Source organism: Poromitra crassiceps (assembly GCF_964638095.1).
Source record: "Poromitra crassiceps genome assembly, chromosome: 13".
Taxonomy (NCBI): Eukaryota; Metazoa; Chordata; class Actinopteri; order Beryciformes; family Melamphaidae; genus Poromitra; species Poromitra crassiceps.
The window spans coordinates 15842721-15865319 of NC_139644.1; the positions used below are offsets into that span (position 1 = coordinate 15842721).

The following is a 22599-nucleotide window of genomic DNA, read 5'->3' on the forward strand; positions in this document are numbered from 1 at the left end:
CTTGGTCTTTTCTCAGAAAGAAATCACATTCTTTCCCTCAGAATGAGAGTAGGCTGCCTGCCACCCTGGTAGATCTGCCCTTGAATTAGAGCCAATCAAAATGTGGGACATTGTCTCAATGCAGTCCCACACATGCGTCCCACACCAAGTGGGACATGGTCTGTTAGCAGAATTGGCGGCAGTGCAGGAAATACAGCAGTATTCAAATACAGATATTTAGCCTATATACACAAAAAGCATTTTATCACTAATATGGGCTTTCATGCAATGCATTGTGGCATGCATGCAGTCGATTGCCAGTGACAGTGTGCAGACAATATCTGCAGTGCAAGATTTTGTGCATACAGTGCACGGCTTACAGTATAGTCAAATTGAAAATGTTTTTATGCATCTGTGGCCGTATGGGATAGACAAGGACATAGGATATAATATAGTGTTGTGTACAGTGAGTGATTGTGATACGCTTTTGCGACACAATTATATAGTAATCTTATGCCCCCTACTGGACATAGCGGTCTATGACATTCAGATACCAGGCCAGTCAAGCGTAATGTTATGCAATTATGAAACAGCTATACACACAGAAACAGGTTTCCCTTGGTGTGAATCGATTAATCAAGGATGATGCATCTCTTGCTTTCAATATGCATTATGCTTCACTTCTTTTCCTTGATGGTGCCGTGAGATTAGTGGGAATATTCGAATTAGTTTATTAATTTACTCCGAAATTTACTCTCAGGAAAGTCTGTAGAATTAGGTATGGGATGGGTTGGATAATACTGGGGAATAAAAATGTATCCGTTTTCAAACAAAATAAAAAAAAAAATGGGGGGGGGGGGGCAGAAATGAGGAAAGAACATGTGAGAAGTGTGTGTGTGTGTGTGTGTGTGTGTGTGTGTGTGTGTGTGTGTGTGTGTGTGTGTGTGTGTGTGTGTGTGTGTGCGCGCACGCGCACGCGCGTGTGTGTACGTGTGTGTGTATGTTGGGGGGGTCGTGCAAGCGAGTAGCATTTTGCTGTGTGCCTAACGTTTGACGGATGCGACTATAATAATGCAAATATGGGAAATGATCCTTGTTGTTTGTTACTGTACTGTAGTGTACATTAACATCTAAAACATGGTCGAGACGCATCAATGGTAAACAGCGCTGCCTGTAAGTGACGTGCTATTTGCTCCGCGACAGCGATACGTATATTTGACCACTGATTGGTTGAGCTCCTCAGCGAAGGCGTGATCTGCACTCTGATTGGTCTCAGATCTCCGTCAGTCATCCCTGTCCCCGCCCGCCCTCTCATAATGCAGCATGGGCGAAAATACCAGAACTCAAAGCTGTAGCTGAAGAAGCAGAGTCGTCTACTGTCAACGATTTTGGATGATTGAACGAAAGGTGAGTGCATCCATTAATTGAGGATATAATGTAACATCATGCTGGTGTGTATTTCCAATGAAATGTTGATAAAAAGACAGGCTACGAGGCTGGGGAATGCTAACCAAGGGGAAGCTAACATGCTAACCCACATTGCAGCATTGAAGGAACTGGGGGCTTTCGCCACGTTAGCTCGCTGGCTACTTTTTTCTTTTGCTGCTGTCAACCTTAAAAAGAGACGTTTGTTGGACAGAAAACTGTATAGGCAACACCAGGAAAAGACCGATTGTAAGGGGGCTAGATGTTTACACACCTACTGACGACGTGTTGGCTCAAAACTCGCGTCGACAGATCGACATTTGCTATCGCTAAAGGTTAGCAGCCTAACGTCAACGTTAGCCCTTTCAACAACTAGCTACGTTATGGCTGAGAAGACTGGCCCGCATGACAAGAGCCTGGTTGGTGTATCGCTTGGGTGGCACCGTAAAGAAAAGCACTCAAGCTCAGGTTCTCTGACAAAGTAGTGCATTTAAGTTTTGAATGTCGGTTCCATGGTTTAGGCTAGTTAATGCTACTTGGGATTTGAGGTGAAGATGTGACAGCACAGCAAGAGGCGCGCTGCCTTCAAGTGTTCCTTGTAAGTTCGACTGCACAATTTGGGAGTACAGTGGCTGCTTGTTGCATTGATTGTTCAGGTGTTTTTTCTTTTAGTCAAGAAAAAGTAACAATGCATATCATACAGTAACAAACGTGTTGTTTGACGTCTGTTCTTATTTGAGAAATTAAGTGACCCATCACTAGGTATGTTGTGGTGCAGCAGCAGAATGAACAGTAGAAATTGCACCAGCCATGGCATCGTTCTAATCAAATAATTAGCCAAACGTTTTTGTGCCAGTGTAAACATACTATAACCTAAACACTATCTGCTTACATCATAGAAACCCCAAGTTTCTAAGTTGTATTTTCCCAGTTTTTTTGGGTGGCATCATATTTCTGACAGCCCGTGAGGCAGCCCAGGCCCCCCTGACATGACAGGAATGCAAGATGGTGAAAACACAGTTGGTAGAGTGGTTGTCAGACTCAGTATATTATCTTTACTATGATTGAATATACACTGAAATGTAAAATGAACACAACACAGGTCAGTGGGTTTGAAGGTACTAATACACTTGCCACGTGGCTCCGTCCGCTGCTGATAAGTGATGTTTTGCTCCACCTTTCTTTGCAGCTAGTGTATGTTTAGGGCCGCATCAGAGTATGTATACAAAGAAAAGTGGGGGGAAACGGGCAAGTCAAAAATGGAGTAGAACTAAAAATGTCCATTCTTGTTCAATGTTCATCAGGAAAATAATGAGTTCCTAAATGTGATTGAAATAATGTTAATGCTAATGTTTTGGTCCAAAATGAATGAAATGAAAAGAAATACAGTAACTGCTGTTAAGCATACAGCAAAGTGTTGTATGAACATTTAACTGTATTGTTATGTCACGAGATTCTGAATTTACAGTTACAAATGCTCATCATTTGTGTAGTATTTGAGACGAAATCTTGTGATAATGATCTTGTCAGGCGACTATCATCTCAAAACTAGCAGATGTACTTTGTTTATCATGTGTAGGAGGAAAAAGTCCTTCTTCCCTTGCATATCCGTTCTGTCCAATGTCACTGTTTTGAACTTTGATAACAATTATATATCTATTATCTACAATTATTCTATAACAATTAACAATCTGATCTAATTATTACCTGCATGCATTGATATGCAGTATGCGCCCAACAAATAAGTTTAACAATATCATGATCCAGTTTGTGCCATTTTTCCTGTTCAAGGTGCAGGGCTGCTCCTGTGGAGTTGGTTTTCTAAACGCATTAAAAAAAATCTGTTCACTGCAGCTGGTAAGACAGAATTTATTGTGCTGTCCAGTAGAACTGTTTAGACGGTGGACAGATGAACATGGAACAAAAATGTAAACTCAAAAATGTTAAATTCAGCCTTAGTCATATAGGCCACCTTTAATATTCATATATGGGCTTAATTTGATCCAAAGCATTAGTTCCAAAATATGATGGAATCGTTTATAGTCTCTCCTCTAGTATGATTGGCAGTCCAGTCCTTAGGAAATATTTCCATTGTGTTCCTGAAGGACTATAAGGACACTGGATTGTTGTGAGGTTACCTGTGTTACCTGATCAGCCCGTGACGTCAGTCAAGCCCAAGCGTGACGTCAGTCATGACATGAGTTGTCCTCAGTTCATGAGGTCAGTCATCGTCAGTTCATCCTAGTATATACTGTATAGTGAGGGTCCTACGTCACCCCCCACTCTGGTGGATCATAGCAGCAGCTGGCATCGCGGCTGTTCATTCCCCCTGAAACCATCCTCTGAAGCTGTCATTTCACCCCACCCAGCCCTCCAGTCCACCACCAACGAGTCTTGACTCCCGAAGAATCCCCCACGGGGAGGGGGGGGGGGAATTCTCTATTCTAGCCCAAATAGATGCCGCCCTCTCACCTAAAGAGGAGCGCCATCTTACAAGGGAGTCATACGCCAAAGTACTTGCCATGCATGCCATACATAAAGTTTCTTGTTAAACATGTTTTTGAACATGTAGACACAGCTGTAATTTATTTTTTCTACTTATCTCGGTATAACATGTGAAACCATGTTGAAAATGTTGATTGTTGTTCTCATGTTCAACAGTAAAATTTCATTCATTCATTCATTCAAACAAACAAACAAACCTTACCGACCGGTCTCTCATGATTAAAGTAGTTTTGGGGACCCAAAAGTATGAGACTTGTACATATAATACACTCTAAACCGGTAAGGTTGAAACTAAGCATGTATTTCCCTCAATCTGTAAGTCTTTGCCAGCTTACTTAAAAATTTGATTTCTCCCAATCGGCCATTGTCAATGCAGCCAATAAGCCACTTCAAATACCAGGAAGAAGATTTCTGTTTACTATGTACAATAACATTGACTCATTATGTTGGCTTGGCTGGCCTATATATTTAGGAAAGATTGCAAAAGTGCGGGCGGATGACAAAGGTCCCGGCCGTCGCGTTTTCCTGGGATGTGCCCTAGCCTACTGAGCCACCAGGAAGTCCCGCTGGCTTGCCTATATTTGAATGACAGGGACCTACAGTACACTTGTCCCTTTCCTGTTACGCGAGATGGTTAAGGTCCAGATTGAATAGCCTTAAATGTGTAGGGTTGTCTGCCAACCCTCTACAAAGGAATAATGATCTGATACATCCCCTCATGTGTGTATCATTCAACATTCCTGCCTGGCTCTGACAGTTGCATCATCACTGCAGTCAGCTGTGCCGTCTCCCTGCGGCCCGTGTCATTCTTAATTGTACGAGTGCGAGGCGCACGTGAAGGTGAGCGTGCCCTTGTGCATGCGATGCATGTTGAGCCCCTCCCCCCCCCCCTCTTCACCACGTCACTGCCCCCTCTGATCAGCATGTCTCACAGCACTCTGTTGGCTACTGGACGTCTTCTGGGTGCGTAGTGTGTCGGTGGACACACGATGTCGACATGCGTTCACGTTTTGGCTTTTCAGATACTGTGGCAAGAGGGTAGAGAGGGGGGGGGGGTTGCTATTTCTTCTGTGGCACACTGGCTACATTTTGAGTCAATAAATCAAGGCGGTAGCACACAGATGATTAGTTAGCTCTCAGGGTACATTGTACACATTCTGCCTGCCAGCCCCCCTGCCTTTGACAAGTCATTCACCTGCCAAACGGCTGACAGTGGCAGACGGTGGCTGTTGAAATGTGCACAGCACACACACTGTTATCTGCACAGAAATGCCCCTTTTAGTGCACTGTACTGAGCTGCACTAGATTTAAAGGGCCAGTGACAAAGCGACCAATGCAAATATTCACTCACTTTTATATCTAAGCATCCGTTGTTGTCGCCTTTTGGTTGATGAGGTTTTTTTGATGAACTCCCACATGGGCTGATAGTCCAGATGACACTCGGCTTTATATACTGAAGGAAAAATGACATTTAGCAGAAGCACAGTGTGTAAAGATTGATCTGGGCAAAAAAACGATGATGATGAGAGTCTGACCTGGCAGTTAACTGCAGCTGTTTCCACCTCGTGTGTCCCAAAGTGCCCCTCCACCACTCTCTGGCACGCTATGCTTTAATGCATGTTGTATTGCATAACTATGGGCACAGTTTCAGTCTGGACTGGCTCCTCAGAAGCACTCAGTGATGCACTCAGTCCTCCTGTCATATACTATCTGTGCAGGACACGTGAACTAAAGATTTACTGCAGCGCCCTGCGGTGACTGTGAAGCACCAACAGATAAGGGTGTTAATTGGTAGTTATGTGATTTGTGAGAAGAGTTGTGCTACTGTAAGCCGGTATTTGCTTACGGTGGTAAAAGCATCCGCTGAATAAGATTCAACTTTATTGATCCCCGCGGGGAAATTAGGTGCCGTAAAACGGCCTTTTATTTGTGTTGTTACGGGCTTCATTTTGACACGGTGACGCGATTTGTGTAAACATTTTTAGTACATTTTTATGACAACATTGACATCCCATCCAATCTCCTCTTGCAGTGATGCTTCAACAATGCCGATAGTGGATAAACTCAAGGAGGCGCTGAAACCTGGCCGAAAGGACACGGGCGACGAGGGCGACCTCAACAAGCTGTTGGCCTCCTCCGCCAAGAAGGTCCTCCTGCAGAAGATTGAGTTTGAGCCTGCCAGCAAGGGTTTCTCCTACCAACTAGACAGCCTGAAGACCAAGTATGTGATCCTCAATCCCAGGAATGAGGGAGCCACGGGACAGAGGGCCCTAGAGCCTGCCCAAATAAAGAGGCAAAGTAAGCTCCTGAAAATGAGGTTCCACGCTTGACATCCCATAATTGCCCTTTTTCATCTTTTGATACTAGCTCAGTTAGTGTGTTCTCTATATATTATCCTCATCAAATCATCACAAAAATTGACTCGCAATCCTTCCCTCAGTCTCAGAGAATGGGGTCGGGGGCCAGAGCGACGGGATCCCTTCCCCGCAGAAGATGCTCTTTCCGGGGAACAAGCTCACCCTGAAATGGGAGCGTGTGTACCGGGTCGGAGCCGGCCTCCACAACCTGGGAAACACCTGCTTCCTCAACTCCACCGTGCAGTGTCTCACCTACACGCCCCCGCTCGCCAACTACCTACTCTCAAAGGAGCACAGCCGTGCCTGTGAGTACTTGAACATTGTTATTTTCTTAATGCTGTTGGGACAATTCACTGCTCTTTCAGATAAACTTGACACTGCGTATGCCCACCACACAGTCTCTGGTCTTAGCCCTTGTGACGACTCTTCCACTCTCCCGCTCTGCTTGCTGTTGGTTGGGGTCGTTAGGTTGATTGGGTACGCCTGGGCCCGATGGGCTCCTATGTTTTAAGAAGCCCTTCAGCTCATTCAGTCTCTCTCCCTCCTCACCGATGCACCTTTTTGGTTCTGTTCATTTTAGGGATGCACCGATATGAAAATTTTGGCCCATGCCGATAACCGATATTAACATTGCTGTTATGGCCGATAACCGATATTTACCGATGTCGATATGATCTGTATAAAACCACATTTTTATGATCATCACATTTTGTACATACTGAAAAACACATGTTAACCATGAATTTGAAAAATCTATGCATTTCTTTATTTGCAAAGCCTTTGGAAAAGCCCATAAATCATAGATTTACTGCATTATTTCATATCAATGTGAAGAATTTGGCTGATAATGATAACCGATATTAACATTGCAACATCTGACCGATACCGATATGACCAAATTGTTAAAAAATGACTAACATCGGCCGATACCGATATGATTGCCGATATATCGTGCATCCCTAGTTCATTTGTTTAATGTCGTTTGTGTTGTCTTCTTATTCTTCCTTGGTTTTAGTTAATTGTTTACTTTGGCATGTGACGACTCCTCCTTTGTTACTTCATAGACCCATTTCACAGCAAACGTTTAAAGCAGGAGGTAAAGCAGGTGTAACTAGTACCATTAATGATGGTTCCATGTTCCAGTGCCAGGGCCCTCATGAATGTTATTGTTGGTCACACTTGCTTTACTTCCTGCTTTACCACCTCAAAAAACGGTTGTTGTGAAAAGGGCCTATTGAGCCGGGTTGTACCATAGGATGAGTCATACGCCAAAGTAAAACTTAACACAACTAGAAATATCCCGTGCCTCGTGCGCTCATTTATAGCCTGCGTTGCACAGCGGCGCACAGAGCGGCACCGCAGGCGCACTCAATCAGCCTAATGACCCCAACCACCAGCGAGGGGGAGAGTGGGAGGGTCGTCACACCCTCCACCCCCTGCTATGGGAAGTTACTGTAACCCTACTGCTACTGTCTATTCACCCTATTTGTCCTTACCTACTGTTGTATAGTCCATTTATGTCTATTGTCTGTCCTGCACCCGTCCCCGCCACTAAATGTGCTGTCCTTGTACAGTAGCGTGTGCGAGAGCACTTAGTGAAGACAAATTCCTACACTTTTAATTTAGCTGGCAAATTGAGGCCCTCTGATTGTCTTCCCTCACTGTGGTCCCTGTGACCTGTCCCTCACTGTGGTCCCTGTGTTTCAGGTCACCAGTCTCACTGTGGTCCCTGTGTTTCAGGTCACCAGTCGGGCTTCTGTATGATCTGTGTGATGCAGAACCACATCATCCAAGCCTTTGCCAACACAGGCAATGCCATCAAGCCTGTCTCCTTCATCAGAGATCTGAAAAGTAAGACCGCCACCTCGCCTAAAAAAACTCTTGATTGATTTTTCTGCCCGAGCAGAAATTGTAGAGACTAGGGCTGCATCTAATGCTGATTTTCATTATCAATTCATCTGTCCCATTATTTTCTCCTCTAATCGATTAGTCGTTTGGTCTATAAAATGTCACAAAACGGTGAAAAATGTTGATCTCCTTTTCCTCCAAAACCCAAGATGATGTCCTCAAATGTCTTTTGTCCCGACCAACAGTGCACAACCCAAAGATAAAACAGTTTCTAGTCATAGAAGAATAAAGCAACCAGAAAATATTCACATTTAAGAACGTTGCACAAGAGAATTTTAGTATTTGTTTCTTAAAAATGAATCTAAACGGAATCTGCGGTTAATTTTCTGTCGATCGACTAAATGGATTGATGGACTTGCAGCTCGAGCAGAGAGACTATATTGTTGTTTGACTGCTGCTAGAGAGGCACGGTGACGCACAACTGGGGCTCCAAGGTGTCCAAGTGACAACAGCCAGTAGCTGCAGTGCAATAATACTGTAAGTGGACCGGCGAGACATCCTGCAGCCCACGACTGAAACAGCATATATAGAGAGAGAGCAGGGATGAGGTGTTAGTTGCACCTTGACACAGTCAGGTACTGTGCTGTTAGTCTCCTGGGAGCCCTCTCTCTCTCTGCACCCCCCAACCCGCCTGCGACTTCCTTATGTGCTGCTGCAATCATGTCTCTCCACCTTATGTGCTTCTCTCTCTCTCTCTCCCAACCCCCTCCTTCTGTCCCTCCCTCCCCCCTCCCTCCCTCTCCAATGCCCTCTCAGTCTCCTTGTGACTGCGGGCTGAGAGGAGCAGCTTTAGTACAAAAATATACAGTGCCACCTTTTCCCCCTCACTTTAGTACAGTTAGCGCTTAGACTCACATCTTCCAGGGTTTTACTTTGCATACATTTCGCTGGTGGCCGCCCCCACAGCTAGTCAAATTGCCATCACAGCTAGGACCATGTAAAACACAATGAAAATCCATCACCCCAAATATGCAATTCGTTGTCTCCCCGCCCCCATACCATCATAGAAATAAGCACATAAGGGCCATCCTTAAACTGCAGCACCTACTGAAACTGATCCTGGAAGTGGCCCCAGGATGGAATCAGGGTCTCTCTCCACTAAAACGACTCCCTGCTCCCCTCTCTGAATGTGGTTCTACCTCTTTCCCAGTTGCCGTCTCTGTTTGACAGGTGCCCCGAACAGCTCATTTAGCATACGGTGTGTCGTTCCACTTTCTCGCTCGGGGGTGACTCATTGTTGTAACTGCATAGGGCTGTTCTGCTGGGAAATGTGGTGGTGATGGCCACATTATCATTTTCTACCAGCTCATACTTTCCCCCCGTTTTCTCCATTAGGAGATACCGCAGACAGACCCAAGGGGGGTTAGTGCTACGTCTAATGTGAGGAGAGTTTTCTTTTTTTGGGTGAAGAAGCACGGGGGGGGCATCTAGATCCCTCTGTCTGCTGATGTTGCTAAGTAACCATAGGCGTTCTTCATCATCATCTTCTTCTTCGGTGGTGTTTTACGGCAGTTGGCATCCTATAAGTTGCATTACTGCCTCAACGATAGGCGTTTTTACTGTTAGGTCCTTTTTGAACCGAGATGCCTGTGGTAGCAGCCCTTACAGAACAGCTGACGATGGCCCTCAAGCAATTAATGTTCCACTAATATATTTCAAGACAAACATTGTTGTAAAAAGACATAACACCAATTTAGGCAGTACTCAACACTTTAAAGTAAGCAGCTTTATTGTAGACTAATTATACTTCATTAATATTATTTACGTCTATTATATTATAACCTGCTACTGTACACTAAAGTTTTACAAACAAGATTGAAAGTAGCATGCTGAAAGTAACCTACTGAGTTGCCTCATGTTGAATGGAGATCACACTTGTTTGTGCTCTTATTTCAAAGCACAAACATCCATAATGGATGATTATTGATTGATCAATTATCTGATACATTAGTCTACTACTTGTCACCCACAATAATGTCATTGCACAATGGCAAAAAACTATGGCTCACCACCAGAATACTCTCCTTGTCATCTCAGTAAATGGTGTTTGCTAAAACATTGGTGTTGTCTGTATCCATGACTGTTATAGAAAAACAGTTATGCTTGTTAATTATTTGTCAAGACACTCACAGTCGGCAAACATTTAACCTGCGCTAAGCTATTCTTCATGTTTCTCTTCCACAGAAATTGCCAGACATTTTCGATTTGGGAGCCAGGAAGACGCCCACGAGTTTCTGCGCTACACCATCGACGCCATGCAGAAAGCCTGTCTTAATGGCTACCCCAAGTAAGAGTTTATTTCTGTTACCGTATTGTTTTTACTCCTAAATCTTCTGTCAGTTTTTCTTTGAATATTGTTTATATTGCCTTTCTTTTTTTCTTTGTGTGCAGGCTCGACAGACAGACCCAGGCCACAACACTGGTCCACCAGATCTTTGGAGGTTACCTCAGGTCAAGAGGTATATACTTTGCTCATCCATAGACGGAAGTAATTGTTTTTAGAACTGTGCACTGCTATGAATTTATCCCTGCTTATCTTATCAGGGAGCAACTTGTAATACTGTAAGAGCTCCCTCATATAACTGCAAGTGCTACTCTTTGCTTGCAAAAATGTTCCAATAACTACCGACACTCCAGATTTAATATGGGCATTTTGAGAAGCTATTCAGATTTGATGGTATTGCCCCTTATGTTTGTTTTGAAATGGGCCGTTGGGAAAACGTCTGTCCCCATTTGGAGCTGAGAGTCAGTTTGAGCTTTTCAGTAGTCATGCTTTACAGGAAGTGTCATGGAGGCTCATGTGATATTATCCCAACAGTCATTTTCACTGTTGTATCAAGCGATTGCATTGCTTGGGAAATGGCCCCAGTACAGGAGAGTCATATTTGTTCTCATTTTTCTTTCAGTCAAGTGCTCCATTTGCAAAAGTGTGTCAGACACATATGACCCTTACCTGGACATCGCAGTTGAGATTCGGGTAGGTGATCCAGGATATCTCTTGTCATTTGTGTGTGTGTGTGTATATTGTGTATGTACAGAGTCATTTCTTCTCCCAGCTGACTTCATCTGTACTAAGTGGCTCGCTGGCCATCTGTCCTTGTCTTTCAGCAAGCAGCAAACATTGTGCGAGCGTTGGAACTGTTTGTCAAACCGGATGTTTTGAGTGGGGAGAATGCCTACATGTGTGCCAAGTGAGTGGCCACCTATTGTCAAAAAGAATTTGTAAAAATAATAATTGTGTGCATCTGCAGGGCTGCCCCTCCCCCCCCTCACTAGTGTATATCAATATCTGCACTTACCTCTTTGTTTTTATTTTGCAGGTGCAAAAAGAAAGTGCCAGCAACCAAGCGCTTCACGGTCCATCGAACATCTAATGTTCTGACGCTGTCGCTGAAGAGGTTCGCCAACTTCAGTGGAGGGAAAATAACAAAGGTAAACAAACCGTTGTCGCATCATTGCCTCTTCCTGTTTGAAAGAGCCGTCTCTCATATCACGTCTTACACTCATGTCACATGTGTTTTTGACCCCCCCCCCCCCCTCCCCAGGATGTTGGTTACCCAGAATTCCTGAACATCCGGCCGTACATGTCACAGAGCTCAGGCGATCCCGTTATGTACGGCCTCTATGCCGTTCTGGTGCACTCTGGCTACAGCTGTCACGCAGGCCACTACTACTGCTATGTCAAGGTGAGGAGACAGATGCACATCCCTCAACGGTCAGTGTGTTTTGAAGCATTTTGCAGAAATTGCAGGATTGTCATTTGATTACCAAGTTACTACATTTAGACAGACTTTGACACTGAGCTGTAACCTTACTTGCATAGTACTTGCATATGGAAGGATGTCTGTAATATATTTATTAGTACAGTGATTCTCAACTGGTCTAGCCTCACGCATCACGACCGACCTTTTTCAATAGTCATTAAGTCGCAACCCATTTTTTTTTTTGAGGCCTATATGCTTTTTAATCAAGTTTAAACTGGGGATCCTCGCAGCTAGCATGAATGCTTGGTACCACTGTATGCCTTAGGCCTTCTAGCCTTCAGAGGATAGCTATCTGGCTTTAAAATGAGCCTGCTACAGCCTCTGAAAGACAGCAATGTTGGCTGTGGATGCCGGCATCCTATAGGAGTAGAATAACTTTTTTTTTCATGCACACATCCATGACTCACTCAAAACGGCCCCGTGACCCACTTTTGGGTCCCGACTAGGGCTGCACGATATGAGGAAAAGCTGCGATGTGCGATAACACTGTTCAATATTGCGATGACGATATGACCTGCGATAAATAAATAAATGCCATAAACAAAAATATTAATGGGTAGGGGTGCTCCGATCCGGCTAAGCCACGATCCGATCCGATTCCGATTCCTGGGGTCACGATCCGATTCCAGAATCGATTCTCGATTCCAACGATTCTCGATTCCAGAATCTAGAATCGATTCTCAATTATGGAGTTTTATATTGCAATAACACACAAAGGTAAATCTAAGACAAAAAATGACAAATGTATTAATGCTGAACTTCAAATTCAACTTCTGAAGTATTACAGTGAGGGTCTAAATTCATTTTGCAATACGAGTGTGTTAATTTAAGCATACGTATCAGTAAGTGGCACGGGATTCTCAAAGCCTGTGTTGAGGGTCATACGAACAAAAATGCACTCTTGAAGCTAAAAAAAATCCAAAACCAACAAGTTAATTATTTACATTTTTACTTCAATGTAGAACAGTCATTTCTTACACATGAGATTACTTTTAGCCTTTTAGTCATAACGATTATTGAAAGATATTCCATATTCCAGACTGAAATGTTATAACAGAAGTGGAGTATTGGCCAGAATGACATGAACATTTGGACACTTATTCAGCCGGTATCTTGCATGTTGCGTTCATGTGCACTGTACATTTTTTTTTTTTTTTTTTTTGCGATAACACGTGACTTTTGCGATCTGTTCATCGCGCATTTTCATATTGCGATGACGATGAAAATACGATAAATCGTGCAGCCCTAGTCCCGACCCACCAGTTGAGAACCACTGAGTTAGTATATATATATTAGTATATATTAGTAGATAGTCAATCTGGGCAGCCAGAGTCTCATCAGTCTGACGACTAATATGACTCTGGCTACAACAGACGGCAGATATTTCAGGGTTTCTTCTGTATAGTGGATGATGGCCATGTCTGTATATAGCCTGTATAGTGGATGATGGCCATGTCTGTATATAGCCTGTATAGTGGATGATGGCCATGTCAAGACTTGTGCTTCCGTGCGCGGCGGTTATTGTTTACAACAGTCCAATTGACGTGAGAATGGAGAGGAGCTGATCAATTGTATTTTATAATGCTGTGTGACTGCTGTTGTAATTGTGGGTACACTACAGTAACGCCTTTTAGCTCTCCTGTGGCTGGCTTCTTGCTTTATTTTTAAGTATTGTTTCCTCTTCTTTGTTTCCCCTTCCCTTCCCCTGATGTTAACCAAAGTGCCCTTCTGGGACATGTATTAAAGTGATTGATTGATTGATTGATAGGCAAGCAATGGACAATGGTACCAGATGAATGACTCCATGGTGCATTCGAGTAACATCAAAGTGGTCTTGAACCAGCAGGCGTATGTGCTTTTCTACCTGAGGTAAGAATGGAAAAAAGAGGTGCTAACAGGTGCTAGTTCTCCATAGTGTCCTCTATTGCTCCTGGATATATGAAATCAAGCCGAGTCATTCTTTGTGTGTTAAAGGATCCCTGAAACCAAGAAGAATGCAGATGGGCAGATCACCAAGCAGGCAATGATGCATCCTGGGAAGAACAGTGAACAGATAAAGAAGGCCAACCTGAACGGGCCGCTTTCCTCGCCGCAGATCACAAAGGTAAGACATGAGATGACAGGAAGCTTTTTGTGGGACATATGCAAGTAAACGTCAGCGGGTACATTTTGATCGCACAATATCTTATTTATGATGGCTTTAACTCCCTGTTCACAGAAACTTGAGCCCGCCCAACTGCGTAAGATCCAGTCCATGGACGGCGGCTTGGGCCTGCCCATTTCTCGGAACGGCTTGAACAGCCAGCCTCAGTCCAGACTGTCCAACGGGACGTCGTCGTCGCACGGCTTCCCCAAGCTGCCCGGCGGGCCCACGCTGATCGAGGAGCCTTTCAAGAAGCTGAAGAAGCCGTCTCCACAGAGCCACGCCCAGGCTGCGCGCAGCGGCACGTCTCCACAGAGCCACGCCCAGGCTGCGCGCAGCGGCACGTCTCCACAGAGCCACGCCCAGGCAGCGCGCAGCGGCACGCCCGCCCCCTCCAACGGCCTCGGCAGGTCGGACGGGGACAAGAGGCAAGGCGGCGAGGGCAGGGGCATGGCAGCATCTACCTCATACAAGTCTTTGTCTGACTCCTCCTCGGCCGACACCAGCGACTCAAAGGTAACGCGCGCGCAGACGAGAGGAAGTCTTACTTACACAGTCAACGCACATAGCTTACACGCAGTTTCTCCGTTGCTATTTGTGGCACCCCCTTGCCACGTCTTTGCACCCCCTGATGTCTTAAAGACGTCATCTGAACATCAAAAACTCTTTGATATTCAGATGGTTACATTGGGGATGAAAATGGCTATGATTACGCTTGTCATTTCATCATCTGGTCACATCCTCCTGATGCATTTAGACATCATGTACGCACCAAAATCAGATTTCACTCGTGTTGTTTTAGGAGCTTCAGAACGAACGTGGTCAGGCTTTCACTGTGATTGTAAATCTCCATAGTCATGGTCGCAATTTAGTTATAATGTGCGTACAAGAAATGTAAACAAAAAATTCAAAAAGTGCAGATCAGACTTTGATATAGTGCCTAAGGTGACGCCATCAGCCATTTTCAGTGTGGATGCAGAGTGATCAGGTTTCTTAAAGAAGTGAAGTGACGTCACATCTTCATAACACAGTGAGGGAACAGTCAAAAGTCTAAACCAGTGGAATATCAGCCAGGAAGAGAAAGGCAGTTTTATTGATGGGAGAAGCTGAGGGGCCGGGAAGTCAGTGTTGTTTTTTGGTTGGGATTTATATTGACACCTACTGGTGCAGTGTGAGGTGTGTTTTCCATGAAGTAAAAGTTAACGAGAGCTCATTTCACGTGAACCTTAAAATCCAGTCTGAAACGTCACATGAAACCATAACACCTCTTTACATCGACTAGGATTCCATGGGTCCGAAAAGCGCTCCGGTAGGATCGACTCCCTCCACCCCTCGGAAAGGCTCCAACGGCCTGGCTTCCCCGGCCAAGAGCTTGGAGCGCGTGCAGACCACAGAGGAGCAGAAGACGGTGAAGCTAAAACCCCCGGCCCTCGGCAACATCACGTCCGAGCCCCCCAGCACCATGTCCCCCCCACCCGCCAAGAAGCTGGCCCTGTCGGCCAAGAAGGTGAGCCTCATTCCCATCCGCAGCAACAGCGCCACCTTCCTGCTGTCTCGGTGTAAGCTCATCATGATACCTTGGTTTCCCGTTGCCCCGCCCCCCGCCTCACACTGCTGTCCCAAAATGTGACCATTGATTTCTGTAAAAGGTTTTGTGATGGGAAGTAATTATCTCATTGATATTTTAATCTCTGTATCTGTACTGTAATGAGTGTAGGGCTGGGCAATATAACAATATTACAACGATATTGTGCTGAGACTATATTATCATATTCGATTTTGGCTATAGTAATATTGTGATATGGCATAAGTGTTGTCTTTTCCTGGTTTTAAAGGCTGCATTACAGTAAAAGTGGTGTACTTTTCTGAACTTTGCTGTTCTATTATTTGCCTTTAGTCATTCTATCCACATTACTGATGATTATCAAAAATCTCACTGTGTAAATATTTTGTGAAAGTCATCCCTACAATATTGTCACAATATCAATATTGAGCTATTTGGTCTTGTTTTAATAAAAGTGCTTTGACTTACAACTGAACATTTAGCCCACTTTGTCAAAAATACCGAGTTATGTATCGTGCGTCGCCATCATTCAGCCTGAGAATAGATGTGATTTTTTTGTTTGTTCATATCGCCCAGCCCTAAACGAGTGTCATTTCTCCTGTGTGCCTGTCTAATCAACCACATAGCAGTACTTGTTGTTTAGACTTTCTTTGTCTTCTTTTTTTCCGTTTAGTTTTTTTCTTTTTTTCTAACCATTTCTAATTCTTCTCTTGCCACACCCTCTCCACTTTCTTTTCCTCCCTCCATCTTTTCCTGCCACCCCCCCTCGATGGTTCCCCCTTCCTCCTCGTTTTGAATCCTTTCCTTGTTTTTGTCACATTCATGGCTATTTTCTTTTAGACCACCAAGTTTTTATTTATGTCGATAACTACAGGCTCGCAGCCGGAGTCCGAGCAGCACTGATGCTCCGCCCCGCCTGCCGCACCAGCTTTCCAGTGACCCCACGCATCGAACTCAACTCCACCCCCTCACCTCCTCCGCCTCGCCCAATCACACTCACAGGTAAGATGGGGGCAACGTGCGCGACGGCAGAAATGCACTGAAAAAGACTATCGACCTGGTAATAAGTGAGTCTTGTTTGCAGGATGTGTGTTAATGCTCACGGATGTATTTTCTTTGATTTCAGAGCTGGTTCATTCCATTCGCCCAAAATCCAGTCGCCGCCTGCAGCCCCCTTACGCGGACCCTTCAAACAGCAGAGCCCTCAGAAACAGTCCCCTCTCTCCACACCACAGAAACCAAAAGCAAGCCTTTCTTTGAAAACCAACGGGCTTCACACTCCCGGCCCAAAGAGTCCCGCCAGGTCTTCCAGCAGCCCCAGTTCCAGTCTCCAAGAGTCAGCACAAACGGTCAACCAAAAGAAGAAGAAGAAAAAGAAGCGGAGTCATTCCGAGGTGGAAGGTGACCCGGAGCCGGTCGCGTCCCCCCCGGCCACATCGAAACCACGGCCAGACCCCGCGGAAACGGCTAGCGAGAAGAAGCGGAGGAAGAAGAAGAAAAAGAAGAGAAAGAGAGAGGACGAGGAGGAGGACGGAGAGAAAACCAAGGGGAGGGGGTGCGTCCGGTCTCATCTGGAGCCCCTGACCCAGGAGGAGGACTGGTGTCACGGCGGGCTCTGGAATCTAACGCCTCCTTCAAACTCCGTTTCGGAGCGGTCCAAACCAAAGCCCCAGCCAGCTGCCCCACCTCAGCCCGTGCTGCCACAAGAGGCAGAGCCGATACCATGCAAGACCGAGACAATCCAGAAGGAGCAGCGCGTCGACTCTGTGCTGTTGAAAAAGAAGAAGAAGAAGAGGAAAAAGATGCAACTTGTGGAGGAGTCTCTGCTGGATGCAGCTTCAGCATCCTCTGCGTCAAAAAGGTGGGTTGAAGGGGAGGTTATTATGACTCACATTTCTGTTATTTGAATTGATTTCATTCCCCCTCTAAGTCTTCATATACATTATTCTGCATTCTTCTCGGAAAAATGCTGCCTCAACTGCTTTTTGTGCTCATAATTTGAAACAACGGGGCACATACTTTGTTTCTATAACACCCAGCTGGCACTTTCTGCAAACTGTGCTTATGTCCAACTGTCGGACTCTTACCAGGAACTCCCACAGCCAATGAGCTCCATACCGACTATGGAAGTAATGACAAGTGTGAACTTGTCATTGCTAGTACATTCTCCATTTTTGTTCCGTTACTTTTGTCACAAACTGTCAGCGGCCTTCATACCAGAAATGTTTATTTGTTTGTTAACTCTCAAACACCATTCTTAGAAGAAGAAGAAAAGTTTCTCAACTTGAAAAAAAAACTTTACCTTTCACGTATAAACTGTTGCTGGCAGTTTGAAATATGCAGATTAGTGTGAACGCACCATAACGGTGTTAACCCTGCAACCTGCTCTCATTAACAAAGCAGCACTTAACCTTTCTTCCACAACAGTTGGGGGATGAAGGCCGCAGCCATTCAGAAGGACACTGGGGATTTGATAACATTGAAAAAGAAACTAAAGAAGAAGAAGAGGCTAAAAGAAGAGGTGGGACTGTGGGAGGAGAGCAGGCGGTGTCCCGACAGCCAGAAGGACAAGCCTGTAGCAGCGGAGCCGCCTCCCACAAACGACACCGCCGAGAACACCAGACTGAGCAAGCACACTACAGGTATGCATGTGGGCATCGACATGCATGTATAAACCCACTGTAAACAAACACACATGTACATGCTATACACAAACTACAGTGAGCAAGGTGCTATCTTGTTGCCATGCCAACACAGAACCTGCAATCCATATTGATCAAAGCCATTTGCGAAAAGTCAACCTCCCACACTCACCACAGACTCATCTTTTCATTTAAGTGGTCATTAATTTGTGTAGGAGTCCTGACAAGAATAATTTAGTTTTATCTGTTGGTGCTTATTTTGTTGGCGCTGTCTGTCTCTCCAAATCCAGCCTCAGTTGTAGTGTGGGATAGCCAGCTGAAGGATGGCTACAGACGCTGCCAGGCACCAGCGGCTGAGGAGAACGGGTCTGGAGCCAGCCCGCCTCGCGCCGCTCCTGTAGCTTGGGACGGGAAGAAGAGCAGCGGTGTGGTCGAGGAGCTCCTCAAGAACGCCACAGACAAGGCCTATGGAGCTAGTGGTGAGTGAGACACTTGAATGTTGTCTAAAGTTCAGCCTAAGTGAGGCTGTGTTTTCAGTTGGTCGTTGCAGGTCCAGGTAGCAGACATCAGTAGGTTTAGAGATCAGATCAGTAGCCCACACCTGTCTTAATATGTATTCATAGGTGTTTTTGTGTGTGTTTGCAGTCCTCAGCTGGGATGGAGAGGCCTCTGCTATTAGTAGAGACGCCATCGAGGACGCCCGCGATGCCAAACATGAAACCGTGATCGACGAGTGGGATGAAGACTTTGACAGTGGAAAGGTGAGAGAAGACCGACAACAACAGACAAACCATTTCTTATTATGGTTACTTTATGCTTATCAGTGGCAGGCATTGCAACGTTGAACAAAGCTACTTATTCCTTTCATAAAAGTCTTGGCTGACAAAGACTGTGTTGCGCAGTTGATTTCACTACTGTTGACCAAATGTACTATTGAAAGTCACTTTGCATAAAAGCATCTGAATACTGTCAGTTCCTCCTCGACTTCTCACACCTTTCCTTCATGAATGCATTAACAGGTGAAGAAAGTGAAAAACTATAAAAGAGAGAAGTGGAGAAGCAGCAGCAGCATCTTCCAGAAGATCCAGGACAGGCGGAACAAGTGGTCTGTAACACCTGGGGGGAAGAGGGCTTTTGGAATCCGTCGCTGAGGGAGGCTATTGAGGCTGTGCTGGCTGGGAGATGAGACAACAAATCTACCCAACTTCTGTATTTGATTATTTTTCCCCCTCTCTTGTTCTCTTGTTCGGTTAACACCCAAATTACAGAATGAGAGACGGGCGGAAAATGGAGAAACCGATTATATTGCGTTGAGCGTTTTGACTGATGCATTCTCTTTGGAGTTGAAATGAGCCAACCTGACATTGAGTCTTTAGGCTTCAGTGTCTTGGGGGAAATGAACCACTCGCATCCCCTTTTTCGTCCAAATGCATCACACCAAGTCGCTCAAGCTGCTCTCTATGCATGTCATCTTTTGCAGACCCGTCACACCACCATGGCACATGAATTCCTATTTTAACATCTTTTTTGCCTTGGTGATTGCTCTGAAAATCTGACCATATTTGTGAAAGGATGAGCTAATGATAATTGCATAACGTCTAACACTTCAGCTGTCTTGTGTGTTGAAAACTGTACACAATCTCAGAGTGTATTCCGATATAAGGGCTCACTAAGTTGGACTCTGAGAAAAGTGACTTTTCGCTTCTTCTTTTTTACTCTTTTCCTGAATTTACTGTAAACCAAATTGCAAGGACCCCAAAATAATTCAGTAAAACTCAATTCTATTATTTTAGATTTCTTATTAATTTTTCTGATTTTATGCCTTTACTTTCTGTCATTTTATTTTGCTGCAGAGTCTGTGCCATGTGGTTTTGTTTTTAAGGATTGAATTTGGCCTGCGGAATTCAGGTTTTAAAATTACTTCACCAATCCATGTCAAATTGGTTCTAAAATTCACTAAGAACAAAGATCCGCTATCTTGGTTTAGTAACAATTTGTGTTCCTTTAAAGTTCTTATATTGTGTATGAGTTGAGGAAGATGCACTGTAGTTATATTATCCTGGTTTTGGATTTACAGTTGATACATTTTAAAGTGTATGACAACAAAAACTGTTCCAAGAATTATATGAACGTTTCAACTCCTCTTTATTGAAGTGTTGAAATTCATGAAAAACACATTGTACTCAATTTTTTTTCATCCACTCCCCCCTTACTAAATTTGTTTACCTGTTAATTCTTCTCCTCTGACAGCTCAGAGTGCACTGTGTGTTTGCAGAGACGAGGGCGGGCGTGTTGCAGATGTGAATGTTGTCAAATGGATGAGTAACTGTGGACCGGAGTAGTTCTTCTCTCCAGTGCAGCTATTTAACTACGAAGCTCATCTCATCAGTCTTGTGTTCGAAAAAGTTCTCCATCTGGGAATTGGACTGTGTTCTGTTTTCTGTAACAAACTTCGCCACAAACTGTTCTTAACTTGTACTGAAATAAAAGGGTTAACATTTTATACTTAAGGCACTGTGTTAGAATGGGGCTGTCACATGCTAATAATTTCTTTCCCCCCCATCATCTCTATGCAATTTTCAGACAGTCATGCTGGTCACTAAGGAACTGGGCTGTGTCTCAGGAACCCAGTCATCCCTGTATCCCCATCCTCCTCTCCGATCGTACCCCGCACCCCTTCTCCCTTTTCACGCCATATCCATATCTATCCTGTAGAAACGGTTTTATATACAAAGTATTTCAGGTGTGGAAACCATGTGGGATCATCTTCCACCAATCGGGGCACAGATATATAGAGATATTAATGTCATTATACAAGATGCTTCGCCCAGTGTAGAAGATTGTACAGTCCACCTTGTGCTTCATGTGTTATATTTCCCTACCGTCTCTGCCCTCTAGGGGCTCTGTTTAGCCTTTTAACCATTCGTAGCAGGGATTGCAACACTGAAAAATGTTGCATGCACGTCGGCCTAGGCTGATGTGCGTGCAGATTTGTGAAAAGTGGCCGTGGCCGTGGAAGGGGGTGTGGCAATGGGCGTGTCAATCGCAGAAAGGTGCCTAACTTCCAAACGGATACATGTAACTAACATCAGAAGAATTTGTAGAAAGACTTGGTCATGAGCCAAGGATAAATGGATTAACTTTCCACGCCCACTAGCCAAAAGGAGGCATTGCGATGGGGGTAGCCAATCACAAAAGGGTGCATAAGTTCCAAATGGATTTACGAACTCTACCGAGTGCCCCTGTAGTTTGATCAAGTTTTTCTCCGCAATTGTACTTGGCCAATTCCCACTGCTGCCCCGGGTCGTTGTTCCACCCCCTCTGCCGAGAGCTGAAAACTAGCACTAGCACATGCTTCCTCCGATACATGTGCAGTCACCGGCCGCTCGTTTTCACCTGACACAGAGGACTTTCACTGGCAGGATGTACTGTAGCACGTGGGAGGATCACACTATCCCTCCCCCTGACGTGTCATCCTATTGGCTAGGCTGATGTGCAAGCAAGTTTTTTTCAGTGCTTTCCCTGCTAGGGTTGGTTAAAAGGCTAAACGTAGCCCCTAGGGCTCAAACGGTGGTCATATAACTGGTTATAAGACATAACCTATGTTCTCCATTGCTGTAAAGATTTGCCCATGCATTTACTTTCATCCTAGAAATGTTGCCTTCAATTGGCTATTAAAAAAGTAGGATTTAATGTTATAAATATATTATTTAAATAAAAAAAAGATAAAGATCTTTAATGTGCTACTAATACTAAGATCAGTTGGTGGATGTTCACTTGAGAATTGATCTGCAAATGTGTTTATTCATTTGTGTATAAGAGAGTTGTCCGTTTCGCGCGCGAGACCTTCCCTATGTCACTGTAGTGTGTACAGTCTGCTACAGGAAGGGTTCGACAAGTGTGAATACCCGGTGTTCATGGGCTGTGAAAGGAACTTAGGACACGATTCTCAACGAAACCGACACAGAACATTTACCAGTGTGAATGGATCATCCACATGTTTGCATTGATGGTTCTATATTTTGCACCGCCTTTTTCTGACCAGGAGAGAGACCTTTCATAATGAAAGTGACTCTTACCACATTATAGTAAACTATACAGGTGCAATAAAGTTGTGACTTTTGTGAACGGCTTGTGTCATCTTTTTGTCATCACCTTTTGTATTGTATTTAGGTCTTCACCTTCAGAAAGCATAGAAATTAACACATTTCATTCATTGCTAATCTACATTGCAGATAGGTGGTATTAATACGATAACGATTATGTTATTGAGCCCCATGGGGAAATTGTGTTCACTGCCAGTGGTAAGGAA

The 22599-nt window shown here is 44.6% G+C and overlaps 1 protein-coding gene across 1 annotated transcript; it reads left to right on the plus strand.

The window, feature by feature from the left end:
- The first annotated feature begins 1307 nt into the window (after nucleotides 1-1307).
- On the plus strand, nucleotides 1308-22370 carry usp36 (ubiquitin specific peptidase 36). The gene is made up of 20 exons (XM_083648558.1): nucleotides 1308-1386; nucleotides 5942-6207; nucleotides 6350-6571; nucleotides 8007-8117; nucleotides 10359-10461; nucleotides 10566-10633; nucleotides 11081-11151; nucleotides 11283-11365; nucleotides 11495-11606; nucleotides 11720-11860; nucleotides 13707-13807; nucleotides 13913-14042; nucleotides 14157-14597; nucleotides 15364-15588; nucleotides 16520-16647; nucleotides 16772-17506; nucleotides 18073-18287; nucleotides 18578-18766; nucleotides 18933-19048; nucleotides 19307-22370. The coding sequence occupies exons 2-20, from the start codon at nucleotides 5955-5957 to the stop codon at nucleotides 19436-19438; spliced, it is 3576 nt and encodes a 1191-aa protein (XP_083504684.1). The 5' UTR covers nucleotides 1308-1386; nucleotides 5942-5954; the 3' UTR covers nucleotides 19439-22370.
- Nucleotides 22371-22599: the final 229 nt, after the last annotated feature.

Excerpts from the sequence above, each read along its gene's own strand:
- usp36 (XM_083648558.1), top strand. The coding sequence starts at position 5,955 with ATGCCGATAGTGGATAAACTCAAGGAGGCGCTGAAACCTGGCCGAAAG. Across the intron at positions 10,462-10,565 it reads TGTCTTAATGGCTACCCCAA|GCTCGACAGACAGACCCAGG; the intron begins GTAAGAGTTTAT and ends CTTTGTGTGCAG. Across the intron at positions 13,808-13,912 it reads TATGTGCTTTTCTACCTGAG|GATCCCTGAAACCAAGAAGA; the intron begins GTAAGAATGGAA and ends TGTGTGTTAAAG.